Source organism: Carcharodon carcharias, chromosome 3 (genome assembly GCF_017639515.1).
Source record: "Carcharodon carcharias isolate sCarCar2 chromosome 3, sCarCar2.pri, whole genome shotgun sequence".
Taxonomy (NCBI): Eukaryota; Metazoa; Chordata; class Chondrichthyes; order Lamniformes; family Lamnidae; genus Carcharodon; species Carcharodon carcharias.
The window spans coordinates 225,421,459-225,443,879 of NC_054469.1; the positions used below are offsets into that span (position 1 = coordinate 225,421,459).

Consider the following 22,421-nt stretch of genomic DNA (forward strand, 5'->3'; position numbering starts at 1 on the left):
TCAAACTTAAACTTTGAAGCGAAGACTCATTCCTAATACCCACAGATACAAATATAACTTACTTAAACTATCTCTATTTCCTAACAGTATTTTTTTTCCTGCTTAAACTAATAGTTTTTGCATGGTGGGGTTTCAACTACAGCTTTCCCATTATCCGAATTCTCAGCTGTGGAGACTTTTGGCCAGATTTAGTAGATCAATAGATATGGATAGATCCACAGGAAGTAACTTCAACTGCTTCGCTTGGATTCCTTACAAAGTTCAGAGACGTTGGGGGTAATTTTAATCCAACTTATGGGGCAGGAAACCCATGGACTCGATTGGAATGTGGGCTTTACATCCCGTCCAATATTAAACCCTGTTTACTTCAATGGAGAGTAAAAACAGGGTGAATGTTGTACCCAATCCCCCAGTTTTCTGAAGGGCAGGTGAAGTTAAAATTGCAAGCCCATTAGGGCAATTCTAATTCCCCCCAACCTGACAGAAACTGGGTGGGTAGGCAGTTAAAGTCACCCAATTTACTTCTCCACTTGAGAGCCACTGGGAGGTACCAATGCACAATTTTAGCCTGCCCAACATTGGCAGGGTGCTTTTCAAAAATAACTGGTTAGGCCACAGCTGGAGTATTGGGTCCAATTCTGGGCACCGCACTTTAGGAAGGATGTCAAGGCCTTAGAGAGGGATTTACTAGACTGGCAGCAGCATTGAGTGACTTCAGTTATGTGGGAGAGACTAGAGATATCGCAACTGTCCTCCTTCGAGCAGAGAAGGATAAGAAGAGATTTGATCGAGGACTTCAAAATCTTGAAGGTTCTGAAGAGTCATGTTGGACTCAGAACATCAACACTATTTCCATCTCCACAGATGCTGCCAGAGCTGCTGAGTTTTTCCAGCACTTTGTTTTTATTTCAAAATCATGAAGAATTTTGAGAGAGCAAATGAGGAGAAATGGTTTCCAGTGATGAAAAGGTCAGTGACCAGAGGACACAGATTTACGGTAATTGGCCAGAAAAAAAAGAGATCATAGGAGAAAATAAAATTAATGAGAAAATAAATAAAGTTAATATTCTCATCTGGAATGCACTGTCTGAAAGGATAGTGCAAGTTGTTGTTGATTCTGCTTCTAAGAAGGAATTGGATAAATACTTGAAGGGGAAATGTTTCAGCATTGTGGGAGAAAAGCAGGGCAGTGGGACTAGTTGGATAGCTATTGCTAAGAGCTGACACAGATGGGCTGAATGGCCTCCTTCTGTGTTGTACCATTCTGATTCTGAGAAATGCTCCAGGGCTGAACTATAGTTACAGCTCAATGGCTTTAGCAGGAAGACACAGTGAATTTCCTGTCAGGTGAAGACAGAAGGGCAAAGGGTCAAGGCTGGAAGAGCGCGAAAAAGGTTTTCCCTTAATGGAGCCAAGAGGAGCAGAAATGCTCCTCCCTCTATCCCCATCTCTTCTTATCATGAGATTCCTACTGGACAGGCCCAGCTTCCAATCATGCCCTCTGGGCCGCGCAATTTTCTGCCGGACACTTGGTCAGAATGGACAGAAAGTCAGTCGCTAGGACCTAACTGAGACCCAGGAGTTCAAAGACCTCAGGCCTCATTTCTGGAGTAGTGAATTTCTAAGTCACACCATCGCCCAATGCTAAAAACTGGTGCGAGAGTGTTAAAATCCACCCTAATATTGTTGCATCTGTGCTGTGAAAGGTTTAGTAGCTGATAATTGATGCTCCGATACCTTCAGCTGCTGAGCCTTTCATTCCAAAACAATTCATTACCAATAGTTTTCCCAAGGCTTATTTTACCTGAGCTAAACTCTACTCTGCAAACACTAATACCAGTAATGCACGCAGAGTCACATTGTCGAGACCAGTTCAATTAAAAGGTTACTACAGAGGTCTGTGCTTCAATCTTGTGGCTCTTGAGCTGTTATACTGCTGCTCAAGTCTCCTGAAGAAATGGCCAGTGGGCTGGAACTTGCTGTGGGGTTGTTTAAATTATTCACCTTCTGGCCTGATGAGGTCAAGTGTGCTTACACTATTAAATACCAGACCAAATTTTCTGCGCTGATTAATAATGCCCAATCCAGAAAATTCTTCAAAGTAAATGGGATACTCAGGGAGAGATACTGTTTGTGAACAATTAACCTACACTGATCAACAAGTTCTGGAGATTAATACCTCATGGGGCATCTCTTATTCCCCTGAACTTGTCAATGCACGCCACTCACAATTATTTTTTTCTGACCCGTTATAAGAACATATGAAATAGGAGGAGGAGGAGGTAGCCACTTGGCCTCTCAAGCTTGCTCTGCCATTCAGTAAAATCATGACAGATCTTCTACCTCAACTCCACCTTCCTGATCTCATGCCTCTTGATTCCCTTAGTGTACACAAATTTATTGATCTCTGTCTTGAATGTACTGAAGGACTGAACATCCACAGCTCTCCGGGGTGGAGAACTCCAAAAGTTCACAACCCTCTGAGTGAAGAAATTTCTCTTCATCTCAGTCCTAAATAGCGGATCCCTTATTCTGAGAATGTTACCCTTCTGATGTAGAATCTCCATATTATGTTAACTCATCACAGCCATTTCAACATACCAGCTGAGGTTTTCTGTTGGTTTTAATGGATTGCTGTTGGTATTAGAAAGTGCGAGGCCATCAGTGTTACAATCGGAAAACTGAAGTCCTGGTGTGTTAAAAGCGCTGGTAACTACTTTTCACTAAAATTTATTTTGAAGAAAGGGCACATCCTTCTTTCTCTATGTTCGTCTTCTCCTTAGGCAGTCTCTCGGGATTGAGGATGACTTGCTTCCACTCCAGTGCGATGGGTTCTGAGGCGGCTGCTATGGACCCAGTGCATGATCTGCAGGCTGTGCCACATGCGGGTAAGTTATTCTCTCCCTGTGCCACACCATATCTATAACCAACTCGAGAACGGACTTCTGTGCCAACCGTAAAGAGTAACACAAGAACGGCCAGGGTGAGCGTGCTTCGGATTGTGGTCACATCGCCCTGGGAATCTGTGCGGTTTTCCTCACAGTGCTTTCCCCTTAGCAACATGGTTGGGATGAGGTTCCTAAAAGCGCTAGGTATTCACCAGCACAAGCTCCTGTTGCTCCACAGCGCATCACCACCAGGCTATCTGTTAGAGCACTGAGGCGACAAATTCATTTTCACAGGTCATGTGCTGGAGATACGCCAAGTGTTGGGATGCTCATTCCCTAAAGCAACTTTGAGTGAGGTAAGTGCAGAACAGTTTTCACGTTCAGCAAAAACAAAACACGGCAGTGTGTTTTCCGGGCAAGGTAATATTGTGATAGAAATAATTATCTTGAAGCCCGCAGAAGATTGCAACTTTAGTGATAAAAACAAAAAACTGCGGATGCTGGAGATCCAAAACAAAAACAGAATTACCTGGAAAAACTCAGCAGGTCTAACTCAGCCGTTCTGTTGAAGGGTCATGAGGACTCGAAACGTCAACTCTTTTCTTCTCCGCCGATGCTGCCAGACCTGCTGAGTTTTTCCAGGTAATTCTGTTTTTGTATTGCAACTTTAGTGTTTGATCAAAGGAATAGTTTATCCAATGTGCTGAAAATCCCATGAAATGTTTCTTCTCCATTCATTAGAGAAGCAAGTCAGAACATACAGGTGAAAAATATGAATTTCGAGCTGTCACAAAAGATCTGAATTATGATGTAATGAAAATGACTTTATTTCTCTCTTCCATTCAGGCAAACGAGCAAAAAGCCAAACAATCACACTCAAGGCAGATGATTGGAGGATCATCATAAAACAGAATATATTTCCAATCATAACCTACATCTTTAGTATAATATTCTTCATATTTGTTGTCTAATTTGGATCTGTATCAGGAGCCATAATGCCCATTTCTTTCTTCTTTCTAATTGATTATTCTCTAAATTTGATATTTTCCTCAGAAACAGAGGCTAATGGTTCAAGTCCCACTCGAGGACTTGAGCACTCAACCCAGGCTGACATTCTGGTGTATTACTGAGGGTGTGCTGCACTGTCTGAGGAGCCATCTTTCAGACAAGACATTAAACAGCCTCTGGAAACAGGCAGAAAATATTCCCATGGTCACTATCTTGAAGATCAGGACAGTTCTCTTGCTATCCTGCCCAATGTTTATCTCTCAGCCAATCCCATTAACTCACTTTACCTGGTCATTTGTAAGATAAAAATTGATAATACAAATCACACCTTCCAACCGCTCCATCAATAGCTCCCTCATCCATGAATAGTCCCACATTAATGCCCTCCTGTCCCTGCTCTGGTAGTTCACATCCTCCTCATTAAGCCCCAAAGCTTTGAACTAATCAGTGCACAATCCGGCTACCAGTCATTCATCTCTAACACAACACATCCAGAAACACTGCATTTATACAATTAAGTTGATGCAACAAAACCAAGAAAATCTTGCACAATTCCAGTCACCAGACTGGCCCTCCCCTGCCTTCTCTACCCCACACTTCCCCATTCACTTTTGCTTCCTATCCATTCTGGCTGCCTCCCAAACCTCAATCAGTTTTCCAGGTCCTGATTCACCCACTCCTGTTCTCCATACGATCCCATTCCCACTACTCCCATCACACGCACCACCACGCCCCACCCCCCCATCCTCTCAATACACTCCACAATCTCCTACCGCTCTCCCATGTTCAATCCACCACCTCCTACCACTCTCATCCTTAAATCTCCAATCCCCTGTCATGCTCTCGTACTCAATTCTTTTCTCCCCTCTCCTCCTGATGTCACCAGCTCCTGTTGGCTATGATTCCCCAGTCCTCCAATACATTGTCCCAGCGGTCACTCCTCATGTGTAAGCTAGTCGTGTGCTGGCAAAGTCGCAATCAATTGTGGAAAACTCCAGCACCAAATCTGACCTTGTTTCCACCTCACACCCTTGCTCTCAAATACTTACCATTGGGGATTAGGAAATGGCAACTGGAAGCAGGGATACTGCCTAATTATTTATTCTCAGGCAGATAATTAATTAACCTAAGTGCTCCATCTGAGCATCAGCTATTCATTGTATTGGAGGTGTTCTTAAGGCCAAGTGACTCAATGTTCTTGGGGAGGTATACCTTGCATCCATCAGAAAGACAGTCAATGGTTGTAGTTGTTAGGAAGTGGGCCTGGAACTCCCTCACTGTCATCTTTCGTATTATTGTTCAACTTCATTATGAACAAAATATTGCTTTCAAAGATAGTTTTTAAAAATATCTATTTTTTTCAAAAAACAGGGTGGCCGGGGTGGGGGGAGATTAGTTAAGTATTTTTCGTGTATATGTTTCTTCTAATGGGATCATTTATCCACAAAATCATAAAGTTCAATCCTTTACCCCACATGTCTCAATGTGGGCAGGTACAGAGCACAAGGCTATGCATGTGGAAGAAATCAGGATATTCATTCTAGACACTGAATGTGTCCACCCGAGAGGGAATTCAGGACCTCAATTTAACATTTAATTCGAAAGACGCTACCTCCAGCAGTACAGCACCCCCTCAGTATTGGCACTGAGGAGTCAGCCTAGATTCATATGGTCATGTCTCTGGAGTGGGGCTTGTACCCACAACCTTCAGGTTCAGAAGTGAGAGTGCAGCCACTGAGTCAAGGCCGACTTTACGCTAATAACAATATAATTCACAACCGCACAGAAAATTGGCAATGGGCCATGAAGGCAAACTCGCACTCTGTATGTCTGAAATGCTTACCTGACCGAGAGTGCATTCCATCCCTCCAAGGATTTCACTGTCCTTCACCCCATTGTGTAAGTGATTGCTGGCGATATCGTGGACTTCAAACCTCAGCCGCTGAACCTCTTCAAAGTAAAAATCCACTGTGTAAACTTTTGAAAAGACTGGGTTAATGCAGGTGCGGATAACTTCAGTCCTGTCAACCTGTTTGAGAAAGAAATCAAATACTTGGGTCAGCTCAATGGGACTAACTAATGTTCAAGAGAGGGTGCAATGTGTATAATATGAAACATTAAAATTACATTCCCTAAAATTACCAGCCCGTAGAAAGAACAACAAATGGCATTTAATCGTTTGGTAGGACAGAATTTGAGAATTGCTGAAAAAAGCCATTTTGTCGAAGCTTTTCGTTTTGCACTCATCAGGACAGTCGCAAGAATACGAATGTCAGGGCAGACAACAACTTTATACTGTATGAGAAGAGATTGCTGATTGGTTAGCAAGTGGATTCTGATTAGTAGAGGCATTTCCATGGAGAATGTGCCAGTTAATGGTGACTGACAGTTAACTGCCAAACATTGTTTGAAATTTAAATCAGGTAGCTTGACTCTGATTGGTCAAGGTATTGCCCTCCCTGAGAAATGAACCAACGAATAGCTATCACTTATTTTGCTTAGCAGAAAAAGGAAGAATGTGTGTACGTGTTCTTTCTGCCTGCAAATGGCATTCAGATATTGAATGGCAGGACCACCTAGCTACAGATGCACCATTAAGGAATTACTATTCATGTAGAAAAACAACAAATCAAAACCTGGCAGTGAAGAAAATTTACCAAGAGAAAGAAGGACATGAACCAATGATACTGTCACCAAATGTATTCTGAAAACTATTTCTTTCACTGCTTCACCCAATGCAGAATTTTACCTTGGGAAATAAATGATTTACTTAGCTACTAAAAAGTTACAAAGATAGTAAAAAGTAGTCGTTTGGTAGCACAGAACTTGAGTATTGCTGAAAAAGAGATATGCATTTTGTCTTGCACTCAGAACAGGTTTGCAAGAATATCAAATCTAAAGGGAATAAAAGGGTGTTGCCATGGACAATGCACCAGGAAACAGTTAACTGCCAAGCTTTTGTTTTAATTCTAACCAGGCAGGTTGACTCAATTGGTTAAGGCATTGCCATGGGGAATGAACCAGGAATGGCTGTCCCCAAGCTTTTGTTTAGTTGAGAAAGGTGCAATATGTGGACCTATTCTTTCTGTTTGCAAAGGACAGGACCCTTTTTGTAAATATATGTAGCTTCTAGCATGCGTAAGTGAACCACACTGCAAGACAGACTGATAATCTTAAATTGGTTGTCAGTGTAATTCTTAGCACAATCAGGATTGTTTAGCAAGTGCTATTCAATCGCTGAATCACATCTAATGTTGGATATTATGTTTTGAGTTTTGCAAGCACGGGCTGATTGGGTACAGTCTGTACCTTGCCTGTTGCAAACAGTTGAAGGAATATGCTGTTTATTACAATCCACCAGTCGTTGTGACATACACATTAAAAAGTATGCAATTTACAAGAGAATGATCAAGCATACCAAAATAATCTACGTTTGAAATGCCTATTACAACAGGATCAATTATAAAACATTCACTTGAGCGAGGGAGAGCTAGGGGACAGGGGACAGGGAGGGAGGAAACTTAAAATTGTTTATGGCTTTCTTATGCAGCAGGAGCGTTACACCTTAAAAATATACAAATAAGTAGCTGAGCATAGACCTGATATGTTACCATTGCTAGTAGTGACAGAAGTACCAGATATAGTTTAAATTTGACTTCAAGCATCATCAGTATGTGGAATCGGAAAGTCACCTCAAAAACTGTTTGCCCAGGAGCTGTTTGCTCTGTTATTTGTCAAACAACACTCAGGTTCTGTGATAAGTAATCCGTAACAATGAGAGCTCAATGAAAATCCTACCTTGGGGTTATGTACCATTGAAGCCAGATGTAATACTGCAGATACCTATCTATCAGTGTATGCTTATAGAACAAGATAACTCTCACAGTTCAGATCATTCTCCACAACACACCGCTCATGATCACTGCAATTTCCACAGATAGCTCAAATCCCTCATGAACTCAGGGAAGACCGTGCCATAGTGGTAATGTCACTGGACTAGTAATCCAGAGGCCCAGGCTTATAGGTTCAAATCCCACCACGGCAGCTAGTGGAGCTTAAATTCAAAAAATTAATGAATGCGAAATTGAAAGCTGGTCTGAATAACACTGATAATCTAGCAAGGCCATTTCAAGCCACTCAGGTCAAGGGCAATACTGGATTGCCTGCCTTGCCAGTGACACCCACATTCAGAAATAAAAAGCTGGAATCTGCATCTTTATTGTCCGTCATCGATTTGCAAATCCCAGATTTAACAGTTAAATCACAATCGGATACCTTCTGGAGAATGCACGCAATTGTCACATGTTCAGACAACACAGGTTATACTGACTCATTTTACTAAACAGTATGGTTAATCTATTAATAGAGTGCAAATACAGTCTAAAAAATTGGTTTATAAGGATAGTACACGAGACGAGACAATCAGAAACAACTATCAACTGGAACAGTTTCTTCACCAAGTATCTGAAAGAAACAATGTGCCTTTGTGTAGCACCTTACATGACCCTGAGGACCTCACACAGGCACTTCACAACCAATGGAGTTCTTCTGAGGTGCAGTTGCTGCTGCCATGTCACAATCACCACATCCAATCTGTGCACAGCAAGCTCCCGCAAACAGCAATGAGACAAGTATTCAAATAAACTGTTAAGTGATGTTAGTTGAGCAAATAAAATGGGAACCCCTGTCTGACTCATACCATTCAAAATAATCTGCCAAGCATACCTTTTCCACACTGCGGACTATCTTCTAAACCTCCACAAGATCACATCTTGGATACCTCCCAACTCTTTCCTGCTCTCCAGTCTTTCCTCATAAGTCAAGTCCTCTAATGTTAGAGATCAAGCTCTTGAGCTTTTTCTGATATACCTGTGGAATTCTCTACCACAGAAGGCAGTGGGGGCCAAGTCACTGGATATATTTAAGAAGGTTTTCTGCACTCTAAAGGCTTCAAGGGATAGGAGGAGAGCTCAGGAGTACGGCGTTGAGATAGAGGATCAGCCATGGTCATATTGAATGGCAGAGCAGACTCAAAGGGCCGAATGGCCTACTCCTGCTTCTATTTTCTATGTTTCTACGTATTCAGCACTTGGAAATTTCCCTTTCATCTTGGGTGACCAGCACCGAGATAGTGGTCAAGGTGTCATTTCAAATCTCTGTATTTTTTGATCGTGACTTGCTCTGATTTGTATTCTCCAGTTTTGCCATTTTTAAATAAAGTTTTCATTCACAGGCATTGCTGGCTAGGTCAGCATTTATTGCCCATCTCTAATTGCCCTTGAGAAGGTGGTGGTGAGCCACCTTCTTGAATCGCTGCAGTCTATGTGGTGTAGGTACACCCACAGTGCTGTTAGGTAGGGAGTTCCAGGATTTTGACCCTGCGACAGTGAACGAACAACGATACAGTTCCAAGTCAGGATGGTACGTTGCTTGGAGGGCAACTTGCAGCTAGTGGTGTTTTCATGTTACCTTTATCCCTCTACATAGTAGAAGTTACAGGTTTGGAAGATGCTGTCAAACAAACCTTGGTGAGTTGCTGCAGTACAACTTTTAGATGGTACAGATCCTTGAATTTGAAGAATATTTGTTTCCCATCTCAAAATGTTACTTGATGGAAATGTAAAATTAACAAGGCCTCTCTCCCCCTTATTAAATCTGAAATGACCAATTCTACAAGGGAAGCTCACGAAATTGGTCATTTCATACATTACACATCCACACGTTGATTTCACCCATATGTACTGAGCATTACAGCTCAAGCAGGTTCCGTTCAGTTGAGACTGAGAGAGCATCTGAGGCAGTTATAATCAGTTTGTTCCATCTGAAAAGTTAACAGTGGTGTTCGCCTGTCCGTCATGTTAATGGAGAAGGGCGGGTAGGGAGAGCAAAGGGCTTTCAAAGATGACAGGTGACACCAGAGATGTACCATCCACACCTGCCAGCGTGTTATCTGTCACATCTGCCACAGCTACTGTGTAATGGTTGAGCAGCACTCCACCTAGTTTTACAGGAACACAGTTATAGAACCGTGCCATTTGCTTAGGAACACCTGTAGACTGTAGGAATTGGCAAATGAGCATAACGTTATTGTGACCCTCAATTTCCAATCTGTTCAGCTTTCTCCCAACTACTGTGGGGGAAGCTTGCAGTGTTAGTCAAACTGATGTCCCCAAATACATTATCTGCCATGGTCAACACCTTCATCCCCTTTCTGACTGACCCACAACAATAACACAATGACATTGCTTAATTGTAGCAGATTGCCAGCAATACAAGGGAGTGACGGATGGAACTCATGCAGACACCTGAGCCCCTCACCACAAAGCAACGAGTCCAGATGCAGCCAAAGAAGTTCTACTGCATCAATATATGGCTTGTCCATGATCAACTCCATCACACCGCTTTTCTTTTATAGTACTCTTTCATGGTATGTGAGCATCGCTAGCATGGCCAACATTTGTTGCCCATCCTTAACTGCCCTTGAGAAAGTGGTGGTGAGCCTCCTTTTTGAACCGCTGCAGTCCGTTTCACAATGGGCTATTTCACAGGCAGCAGGCATGAGGCATGATGTTTCCATCTTGGCACCAGCCACCTGTGTCAGGACAGATTGGAAACACGACTATCTCGCAGACCAAGACCCTCAAAATCTTTGGCTAATGATAGCACTGTGGCTGACATGGATAAGGGCAGGCAGTACGTACCAACTCAGAAAAACTAGGATTAATACTGTGTTAAAATCCCCGCAGAGACCGATAACGTTTTAAAAAGGGAAGAACTTCCCAAATAACCAACGGGAATAGCCGAAGGGCCAGATTTCATGTTTTAAGATTTAATCGAGGGACAAGACACCTCTCTGATCTGCATCATCAGGATGAGGGAGTGGCACCCAATATCCTTTAAAGACTGCACGCCGACCGGAAGTGGTATTCCCAGTCTGAGAAAAGGATTGAATCCGAATCGTATGAGACCATGATGATGTTGTCCAGCTGGCAGTGATGTTTTGGACAGAGACTTTACCAATGGGTTGGGTACCTAGTTGTAATACATCTTGATTGTGTCCATATTTTGTGTTGGTACACCCAGAGCCCCAGTTGGGTATGGTGGTTGCATGTTAAGGGAGCACAATTGTCAATACTGGGATAAACTAAGGAACAAGCAAGTTAAAAACCATACTTAACAAGCAACTAATACATTGGATTAAAGAAAAGGTACTTTTGCATTAACTAATTAACATGATCAAAATATATCTGCAGATATACTTCTGGTAGATGGTTAGCATCTCAAAAATGAGTCCTGAACTCCCCAGTAGGCTCACTTCTCTCTGCCGCACCAAGTTGCAACTTCCAGTGTCTTTTGAAAATCGTTCTACTCAGCCTGATTATTCCAGAGCCAACTACCACCAGCTAGGGCCACTTCGGCTATCCCTTGTTCTTTAACTCTCCTGTCTGTTGCCTCTTCTTTGTTTCGAGCAGAAAACCAGCTCCCACCAGCATTCTGTTTGGTTGCTAACACAAAAGCAGTCTCTCCCCATTATTCAGAGCAGGACTTGCACTGTTTCTCGTGATCTCTGTGTCTAAAAAAGCAGCTGTCCCTTTTCGGTGTCAAGGTGTAAAAACTGTCACTGATTTTCAATAGGTTTTGGTTTGCATTTCATTCCCATGACAACCAGCTCATATGGGCCTACCTCCAGACAGATGTTGAGTATGACCACCACCCCCAACTATCCAGAACATTTAAAGGAGATATTTTGAGGCAGAGCCATCTTGTGTGGTCCTATGTTCATAACAGCTGAACCCATCAGTGACATCTTGAAGTCCCACTGAGGGCTCTGTTTTAGATGCTCCTTGAATTGTCAAATGTTCTCTGGAACGCTCTAGCGGAGGCAACCATGATGGTAAAGCTGCAGCTGGGGGAGGTTTGTGTGGACTCTGGTGGCCCCCAAAAATGAACCTACTTGGATATCAATCTTCCTTCTTAAGCCAATTTTGTGGGGATTGAATTTCTAGGCACAGGTCCTGAGAAAGGTGCCCTGCTGTCTCTTACCTGACACCACCTCACTCTTGAACTATAACTCACCTGGCTCTACCAAATCAAGCTCACTATTTACATCCCTCGGGCCGGCAGCTCTCTGTTTTGGAGTTTGGAAAAGGTAGGGAGAACGACGCAGAGTATGGTGAAGTACTGGTGTGCTTACGAGGCACTGGCTGTGTTTGTCCAGGCTACTAAACAGAAAGGCAGCAAACATCAAAATGCTGCTGGAGCTAAGTGCTCTCGAACAATGCTCGTCTTGCAAAATTCTGCATGTATATTAAAACCACAGCAATGTGGTTGACTCTTAAATGCCCTCTGAAATGGCCCAGCAAGCCGCTCAGTTCAAGGGCAATTAGGGCTGAACAACAAATGTTGGTCTTGCCAGCGACCCCCGCATCCCATGAAGGGATAAAGGAAAAGAAAATGGGATGATTTTGTACTGGAATATATGGCTGCTTGTCAACATATGGGTAGTGGACCACAGTGTCTAAATTCTTTGGTGGCCCAAACAAGGCCTAAGATAGGGTTGCCGACATGGGCTGGGCATATTCTGGGAGATGCCAGTAGAATTGGTATCACAATAAGCCAGCAGCATGGCTCAAGCAGGTTCTAAGGGAACGCGAGAGAGGAAAACGAATCCTTGGAGAAAGATTTCTATCGCGAACGCTCCTGTTTGGACAGAGTGGGAACTGAATCCCTTTTATACAGAGCAGACTTAAAGCAGGCAGCTTGACCCCAATTGGTCAAGGCATTGCCCTGAGGAACGAGCCAGCGAATGGTTGTCACTTATTTTGTTTAGCTGAAACCGGCACTATGTGTGTACGTGTTCTTTCTGTCTGCAAAGAACAGGGCCTTGTGTATTAATATACGTAGCTTCCAGTACACACAAATCACCACACTGTGAGCCTGACTGACAATCTTAAATTGGTCATCAGTGTTAATTCTTAGCACACTGAAGATTATTTAGCAAATGTTGTCCAATCATGGAATCACACCTAACATTGGGCACTGTATTTTGAGTTTTGCAAGCACGATCTGGTTGGGTTGGGTATAGTCTGTACCCCGCCCATTGCAAACAGCAGCTGGGACATGCTGTTTGATATGATCCACCGGTGTCTGGGACGTACGGCCTACATATCTAGCATCACACTGGCACTGAAGTTCATAGACCACATTACTCATTTGTGTGAGAGGCAGAATGTCTTTTTGGCTTGACGGCAGCATCCTGTTAGTGGTGAATACCATTCATGTTGTTACTGCATAGAAGCAGCGTGAAACAGCTAGCTTCACCTGTTGCTCAAATTTTTGAGATACCTTGCCCCTCCAGGGTAATCTGAGTAGACTGGACAATTCTAGAGTGTCTTCATGCCAAATCACACGGGAAGAGTTTTTTCTGAGTTCAAACTCCTCTACTCCCAAGTACCCGGCCACAAACTAGCACCCACTGAAGAGGCTGAATCTTTGAAAGGGTACCTAGCTCATCTAGCGCACACATTTTGCAGGATTCCAAATGACCTAACTGACTTTCACATGCAACCCGAATGTTCTACACCGTTTCAAGGCCTTGGGACCAACCCAGACACACACCTCTGTAAACCTGACAAAGGGACAGGAATAGGCATCCTTAACAAGGGTGACTACATCAACAAAACGCACGCCATTCTTAATGGTAGGTCCAAATTCGTATCCATTGGACCTGCCGCTCAACATGACTGGATGGCCTTGCTCAAAAGTAAACTTAAAAAACGCTTCCTGGACTTGTGTAAGAGCATGATATATATGACAGGGTTCACCCTCACGTTCGCTATTTATGGATAAAGAGGGGGACACTCTTCTACCGATGCTGCAGATTTACATCAATTCCCTGGGAGGACAGACATTCACTGAAACTATTGAAGACATTGCTGTCTGTCCCCAGGGAATCGATGTAACTCTGCAGCACCAGTAGAATGGGTTTCTCTCTCAAAACCCCATTAAAATCAGACTCTCTTTCCCCAACCTAAACCAAAAAATCCCACCGGGGTCACTGTCTATCCCCATCTCCACCCTGGGATCACCGGCATTAACTCCGGGCTCCAGCCCCAAAAGGCTGATTTGCTGGGAGCCGTGGCCAGCAAGGAGGAGACGGGGGGAATGTCCCAGAATCAACACCAATTCTCCTGAAAGAAAAACAGAAAACGCTGGAAAAACTCCGCAGGTCTGGCAGCATCTGTGGAGAGAGAAACAGAGTTAACGTTTCGAGTCTGTATGACTCTTCTTCAGAGCAACTCAAAATGTTCACCCTGTTTTCTCTCTCAACAGATGCTACCGGACCCGCTGAGTTGTTCCAGCATTTTCTGTTTTTGTTTCTGATTTCCAGCGTCTGCAGTATGTTGCTTTTATCTTAGTGACTAATTCTCCTGCACTGTCTGCAGTTCAGCACCTGGCTCTGCACTGTGGGGATTGCAGGAGGGCAGAGACTGAGGAGCTCCCACCTCCCACACAGAGTGAGATTTAGCCCATAAGGCCCAGGATTTCCTTCCTTAATTACCTCGACTTATAGTTTTCAAGGACATTTGGCTATCTGCTCAACGTTAGATTCATTGATTAGATTCATTCTATTTTCCTTCAAAGGATCGATAATCATCCTTTTCCGAATCTAATGGATGACTCTTCACTTTGCACTTGCATTTCACATTTCAACGTGACTAAGCTAACATTTACCCAAGCTAAAACCTATCTTCATATAATTAGCCCATTCACTGAGTGATTCATGCTCCTTTGGGCTATTCATCTCTTATACTGGACACTATGTACAATGTTATGCCAGTAGTATTACCCACAGTAACCTGTAAGGGTCAAGAGTTAATTTACAGCAGTTTGAGCTACTTTGAGCAATTACTGAAAACATGTTTTCATCTAAAAGCTTAATGTACTGATAGGAGTATGTTTATATTCATGAGTATACTAAATCAGGTGCTATTGCATCAAATGAAAGAAATTGTGCCACATTTAACTCATAAGCAGATATACACCAACCTTGCATGGAAATACATCCGCCATTCCCTCGTCATTGCTGGGGCAAAATCCAGAAACTCCCTACCCAACAGCAGCAAGCAAGCACTTTCGGCACAGGGACTGCAGCGTCTCAAGGAGGCGGCTCACCGCCACCTTCTCAAGGGCAATTAAAGATGGGCAATAAATGCTGGCCTTGCCAACAATGTTCACATCCCATGAATGAACGTTCAGGATAAACTTTCTTCGCGGCAGTTCTGACAACACATTTTAAGTATTCAGAACAGACTTGACTTTTTGAGCAGTGTAGATGATCAGCCCACAGAATCTAGAGAATGCAAGAACTAGGAGCTGGAATCAGCCATTTGGTCTTCGAGCCTGCTTCACCATTCAATACGATCATGACTGATCGTCTACCTCAACTCTACCTCTCGGACTATCCCCATATCCCTTCATTCCCTTAGTACCCAAAAATCTATTGATCTCTGTCTTGAAAATACTCAACAACAGAGTATTCTCAACCCTCTTGAGGTAGAGAATTCCAAAGATTTACAACCTCTGAGTGAAGAAATTTCTCCTCATCTTAATCAAAATGGCTGACCCCTTATCTGAGGCTATGACCCCATGCTCTAGATACCCCAGCCAGGGCAAACATTATCTCAGCATCTTCCCTGTTGAACCCTTTAAGAATTTTATAAAATTCAATTAGATCACTTCTCATTGTTCTACACTCCAAGAATCATAGGCCCAGACTATTCGATTCCTCCGCATAGGATAATCTCCTCAACCCAGGAACCAGACTAGTGAACTTTTGTAGCACTCCATCTAGGACAAATATGCCCTTCCTTAGATGAGGAGACCAGATCTGCATACTGGGTGTGGCCTCACCAGTGCCCTGTACAAAGGATAGCAATTCAGGTTTACTCTCTCTCCCCATCGACCTGGTTTAGCTCTGCAAATTCAGCCACTTTATACATTGATTATTTTCCCACAAAGGTGATATTTTATGCATAGACAGACTAACCTTCAGACAGCTAACTCCATTATGAGAATGCACTGGTTGTTTACTTCCAAGCATCTATATGATGATATATTGGCCTGGATTTCGAGGTCAGTGCTGAAGTGACAGAACTTGTCACTGACCTCAATGATCTAGCTATCTTTGTGGCGTACATTTCTCCTTTCTCAATGTTAATTTAAATCTAGTGCCAAATTAAGGGATCTCCAGGCATCAAGCAACAGTAATGTCATTAAGCAGATGAAGCAGCCAATCGCACACAAGAATTCTCACAGGCAGCAAACCAGGAAGTAAAAAGCACTGATTATCTTTCACTTCTAAATCATCACATGGATAGCAAAGTAAAGATTGGGACATACACATGAAATTAAGGTAGAACTTGGAATATCATAAACAAACTTTAAAAGAAAGATTTAAAAGATGCACAGGTTGTCTGTTTACCATAGAGGATAAATCTGACACTCCATAAATATAAAATTTACTTTTCAGGGCCATTCAACAAGGTACAACTTTTTCGAGGGTTTTTACAGCGAGACTAATGATTTAAATGTGGAAATTCATGTTAATTTAAGTGATTGTTAAAGATTTACCTCTGCAGGGACTTCAGCAATGCACCATGTGAAGGAGAAGGGAATCACCAACAGTAACTACTGGATTTCTATGCTTAACTACACATGTGGAATTGCCGGAAGTTGCTGTCAATTTCACAGTTGTAATGATCTCGATTGTTGACAGTTGCACTGTTGCTACAAATGCACATTCCAGACCATTATTCTACATTAATCACTCAGAGTTCAGAGTTGATGTAACCAACCCTCCCTTACATTCAAGGTTCATAAGCAGCCATCTAGCATAGATTACAACCTCTTTATTCATGTTCTCGGTTACATCTCTTTCCAGGGAGCGGGTGGTCCAACGACCTGTTGTGGTTGCCATAATCAAGTTCAATTATTAACCCTCCACTCTTCAACATGCCCAGACCATGATGGATGTCCAGCAAAAGCCACGTCAGCATATGCAAAGGGGGTTCCCACAAAAGTAACAACAGCAGAAGTGGGAGAAGCCATGAGAAAATTCACCCCCACTAGGTTGGGAAAGAGCAGAGGCTGGATGAGCATAGAAGGCACCTTCTACTGGACAATGCAGACTCCAAATTGGCCATTGGACAGGACAGCACCATCTCTGATGTTAAACTACATCATGTTAACCTACAAATCTTAAGTGTGTTTGTGCAAAGTGTGTCAGTCAGTATTTTAATAACCAGTATGACCAACCAAAATGGAGAAGACTCATTAGGGAAGGCAACGAGCCCATCGAGAGACGGTGTGGGGAGCATGCACAGGTGAAATCCGAGGTGTCGGAGAAAGCGCACAAACCCCCCCCCACCACAAATCATCTACCCGGGCCTCCAAACACCACCTGCTCCACATGTGGCAGAGTCCGCGCCATCTCAGAACTCATCGCACTGGAGCGGAAGCAAATAATCCTCAATCCCAAGGGGCTGCCTAACAAGAAGGAGAAAAAGAGGTGCCAGGCATTTTACTGAAGACAAGATGTGGCCTCTAAAGGAGTAAACAAACAGGAAAAGGCCGTGCTGTCTCTTTATTCTGTTCATTGGGTGGAATTTTATGGTCCTGCTGAAGTCAATGTTCTTTTGAATGGTTTGCCTTTTTTTTTAAACAGTCCCTCCCCCATCGCGACAGGGCCATAAAATTCTGCTATTGAATTCGACCACGGCTGATCTGTATCTCAACTTCATTTATTTGTTTCTGTCCATATCCCTTGGCACCACCAAGATCCCGAACCTGGCAAATATCTAACAATCTTTGTCGTGAAAGTTTCAACTGGCACAGCACCCACAGTTCTCCGGCGAGAGAGTTCCTGATTTCTCCTTTGCCTTCCGCAAGAAAGAGTGAGCTTGAATTTATATAGTGCCTTTCACAACCACAGGACATCCCAAGGTCCTTGACAACCAATGAAGTACTTTTGAAGTGTACTCAATGTCATAATGTAGGAAATGGTGGCAGCCATTTGCACACAGCAAGGTCCCACAAACAGCAATGTGATTATGACCAGGTTATCTGATTTTTTTGTGATGTGGATTTAGTGATAAGTATTGGCCAGGACACCAAGGATAACTGCCCTGCTCTTCCTTGAAATAGTGCCATACCATCTTTTTGTATCTACCCAAGAGGGCAGAGTTTAACACCTAAATCAAAAAATGGTACCTACGACAATGCAACACTCCCTCACTGGAGTGTCAGCCTAGATTTTGGTGTTAAATCTGGATATGAACCTACAATCTTCTGACTCAAGAGACAAGAGTGCTACCAACTGAATCATGACTGACACGCATGAATGGGTTAAATGTCTCCACACAAAGACTGCAGTGTGCCACTTGACAACTAAATACCACAAGACACAAATATCAATTGGGGACCATTAGAAGACATTAATAGACTATTGAAAAATAAATAGTTCACATGAGATGATTGCACCATTTCTAATTATCATCCATTCACAATATGGCTTCCTCAGGTGAGCTACTTACTGCACTCAGTGTCTGATCGGGATTTCAGATCATGGTCTCTGACATATGAGGCATCTTGATAAAATGATTATGAAGCAGTCTTGAACATCTAAGAAGTGCTTATGAATTTTCATTCCTGATGCTCTTCAAACATCCATCAAAATTCATGAGGCAAGTTGGAGCACATTCCAGAATACCAATGGATGCTGTGCACCACTTTTTGAATTCATCAATATTTGTAACCATTGTAATGATGGTAACATTTGAACTCTATGCAAATTCCCAAATAGTTGTTCAAACGTGTTTAGAGCATCTGTGGAGTATCATTAACGATCAAGTAAATCATTGAGCCATCATTTACGAGAGCCAGAAAATGAACCTGTTCTTCCTATTTAATTGTCGGGAGACTTTGGACTGGAAGTCACTGTTGGTGAGAGATAAAGATGGTACAATGGCCTCTAGAGAGCATCTGAAACCTGAATGAACAAGGCAAGTAAAAGTATGTTTCCTTAAATGGTGTCTTTTGCAGCTCAGTCATGGAACTCTTGCCTTTGGGTCAGAAGATTGTGGGTCCGAGTCCCACACCAGAGACTTGACCACAAACATCAAATCTGACACTTCAGTTCTGTACTGAGGGAATGCTGCACAGTCAGAGACACCATCATTCAGATGTGACATTAAACCCAAGCCTGATCTGCCCTCTCAGGTGGATGTTAAAGATCCCACAGCCACCATTTCAGAGAAGAGCAGGGCAGTTAACACCGGTGTCCTGGCCAGAAAAGTTTATCTGGTCATTATCACATAGTTGTTTGTGGGAGCTTGCTGTGTTCAAACTGACTGCCATGTTTCCTACATTACAACAGTGACTACACTGCAAAATTGCTTCATTGGCTGTAAGCCCCCCCTGGGATCTCCTGCGGTCATGAAAAGCGCTATGTAAATGTAAGGCTTTTCTTAAGCAAGCAGACGGAAGTGTTGTGAAATGAGCAATAAGGGCCAGGTAGAATAGTAAAGTTAATTTTCAGTGCTAGTAAGGTTGTTTGACATTAATTAAAAGTTGTTTCACCATCAAAATTGTGCTTGGGCTAAAATGGACAAACTCTAATTTTCTGTGGCAAGTTTAATCTGCACCTACAATGTCAATCCAGGAACTTGATGCTGTTCATGGCATTTGAATGAGGAACCAGAGGGGTAGTTAGCTGAGGGGAATGGATGTTGAGCGCCTACCATTACTCCCCGGGGGTAGTAAAGAGGCTGCCTACAATGGCCCCAAGCCATTTGTAGAATTTAAAAGATAATTTTCGCCTCTCACCTTCAGGTCTAATGTTACAAGAACATAAGAAATAGGAGCTGGAACAGGCCATTTAGCCTTTCAATATGATCATGACCGATCATTTCCTCAACCCCACTTTTCTACCCCACCCTCATATCCCTCAATTCCAAAAAATTTATCGATCACGGCCTTGAATATGCTCAACGGCTGAGCTCTCTGGGGTAAAGAATTCCAAAGGCTCACAACAGTTCGAGGGAAGAAATTTCTCCTTTTCTCAGTCCTAAATGGCTGACCTGTTATCCTGAGACTGTGACCCCTTGTTCTAGACTTTCCAATCAGGGGGAAGCAGCCTCTCAGCATCTTCCCTGTCAAGCCCTCCTCAAGTGCTTTAAGTTTCAAACGATCACCCTTAATTATTTTAAACTCCAGAGAATATAGGTCATTTGTAAACATAAAAGTAGTGAATAGGTTAATCAAGACTGATCCTGCTTCTATCACTGCTTGTTTGTCCCTACAACCACACCAACCCCCTCCACTTCTCTCTCTCTCCCTCTCTCTCTGCACCCCCCACACACCTTAAACCAGCTTATATTTCAACTCTTTCTTGGACTCGAACTCAAGTTCTGTCGAAGGGTCGTGAGGACTTGAAACGTCAACTCTTTTCTTCTCCGCTGATGCTGCCAGACCTGCTGAGTTTTTCTAGGTAATTCTGTTTTTGTTTTGGATTTCTAGCATCCGCAGTTTTTCTGTTTTTATGACATAGAAGGCATTCTGATCCTGCCCCATGTTCAAACATTATGGGCAATGGGCTGAGGGGTGAGAGTGAGCACAGCTTTTCTTTAGAGTGGCGAAATCTATACATTTGCAACAAAAGTCCAAGTTAGACACCTGTGGGATTTAAGCAAATCTAAGTGGTCATCAAGTGGTCTTCACCTCAAACTAGAGAAATGCTACAGAATCCTGACGGCCCATGCTATACAATCACTACCTCGTGAAACAGGTAGGACCAACCAGTAAAATAGGATCCACGAGTGACCGTTTACCCAAGTACTGTATGGGTGATTCCCTAGCCCAAAGCATCTGTGAACTGCCAATATACTTCTAAGATCATCCCTTCTCCACCATCCCCACAACATTTTTTTTATATTCTCTGTTGTGGGTGTTTCTGGCAAGCTCATCATTTGTTGCCAAAACCTAATTGCCCTTGTGAAGCAGGTGATCAGTCACCGTCTTGAACCGCTGCAGTCAACTTTTCTGTTGTGGTTTGGTACAACTGAGAGGCTTGCTAGGCCAGCTCACAAAGCAGTTAAGAGCCAACCACATTGCTGTGGGTCTGAAGTCACAGGTAGGCCAGACTGGGTAAGGATGGCAGATTTCCTTCCCTAAAGGGAAGATAGGTTTTTACAACAATTTCATGGTCAGTGGCCAGATTGAATTAATTGAATTTAAATTCCACCAGCTGCCATGGTGGGATTTGAATCTTTGTACCCAAGGCATAAGCTTGAGCCTCTGGAATCCAAATCTAGTGGCATTACCACTATGCCACCATGTCCTCTGCAGTCTACTGCTGTGTGAATACAAGCTCAAGATATGCTATGAGTCTTCTTCGTATGTGAATGCTGTGCAAACATAATTTCTCCCATTAAATTAACCTAGCTAATGACAGCAACAAACTCCACCTCTATGGCACCTTCAATGGTGTTAAAGGTCCCCAAGGCTCTTTACAGCAATGTGATCAAACAGAATTTGACACTGAGCCTCAAAAGGAGATATTAAGACAAGAGATAGGTTTTAAGAAGTATCTTAAAGAAGGGAAGAGAAGTAGGGAGGCTGCAAAACAGCGAAGAGGTTAAAATTGGTCATGCGCAAGAGGCTAGAATTAGATAAGTGTAGGCATCTTGGGGGGGTTGTAGGACTGGAAGAAGTTACAGAGATAGGGAAGGGTGAGGCCACAGAGGCATTTGAAAAGAAAGATGGGGATTTTATTTTAAATTGAGGCATTGCCAGTCTGGGACTCAACGTAGGTCATGAACATGGGGCAATCTGTGAATGGACGTGTTAACGATATGGGCAGCAGAGTTTTGGATGAGCTCAAGATTACACAGGGTTTATTAGACTCCAATAAACACAGCAATTATGCAAGATCTTATCTTCAGTGCTTGTCAGCAAACTCACCAGCAGATCTGCGGAAGTGAAATAAGTCTTCCTGGATACTTCAGAACATTGAATAATTGCACTTACACAGCAAGGATATTGATCTGCCTACTAACAACATGATTTAAAATTCCTCAGTGTAGTCAGAGTGACTATGAGAATTGATTTGTAAAGGACTTTCCAAAAGCAGGAAAGTGAAATGAAACTATCTAATTTGTTGCTAAGCTCCTTGGCTCCCTGACAGCATGCCCCTATGCAGCTACAGTGTTTTAACAGTGCTTCTAACAGCACAATTTAGCACTCATTAGCCAACTCCCCCTTTGCTACCAGCTCCGCCATTTAAAATACACACACGGAGTTTGCTCTTACTTTGAGCAGCGTTGTTCTGCTGAAGCAGAGTATACCAATAAAGACTTAGCTGAGTTGGAAAATGCAGAAGCGCACATTACATAAATACATCTGTACAGCTGTTTAAACACTATGAGAGCAATGAGAAGCTCAGCAACTGGACAGTCAGGCTGCAAT

The 22,421-nt window shown here is 43.0% G+C and overlaps 1 protein-coding gene across 1 annotated transcript in view; it reads right to left on the reverse strand.

Moving 5' to 3' along the window:
* Positions 1-22,421, reverse strand: part of cpne4b (copine IVb) — a 335,964-nt gene that overhangs the window by 183,763 nt on the left and 129,780 nt on the right. The window contains exon 2 of the mRNA XM_041184286.1: positions 5,740-5,925. Within this exon, the coding sequence (XP_041040220.1) occupies positions 5,740-5,925 (186 nt within the window). The remainder of the gene's footprint in view (positions 1-5,739; positions 5,926-22,421) is intronic.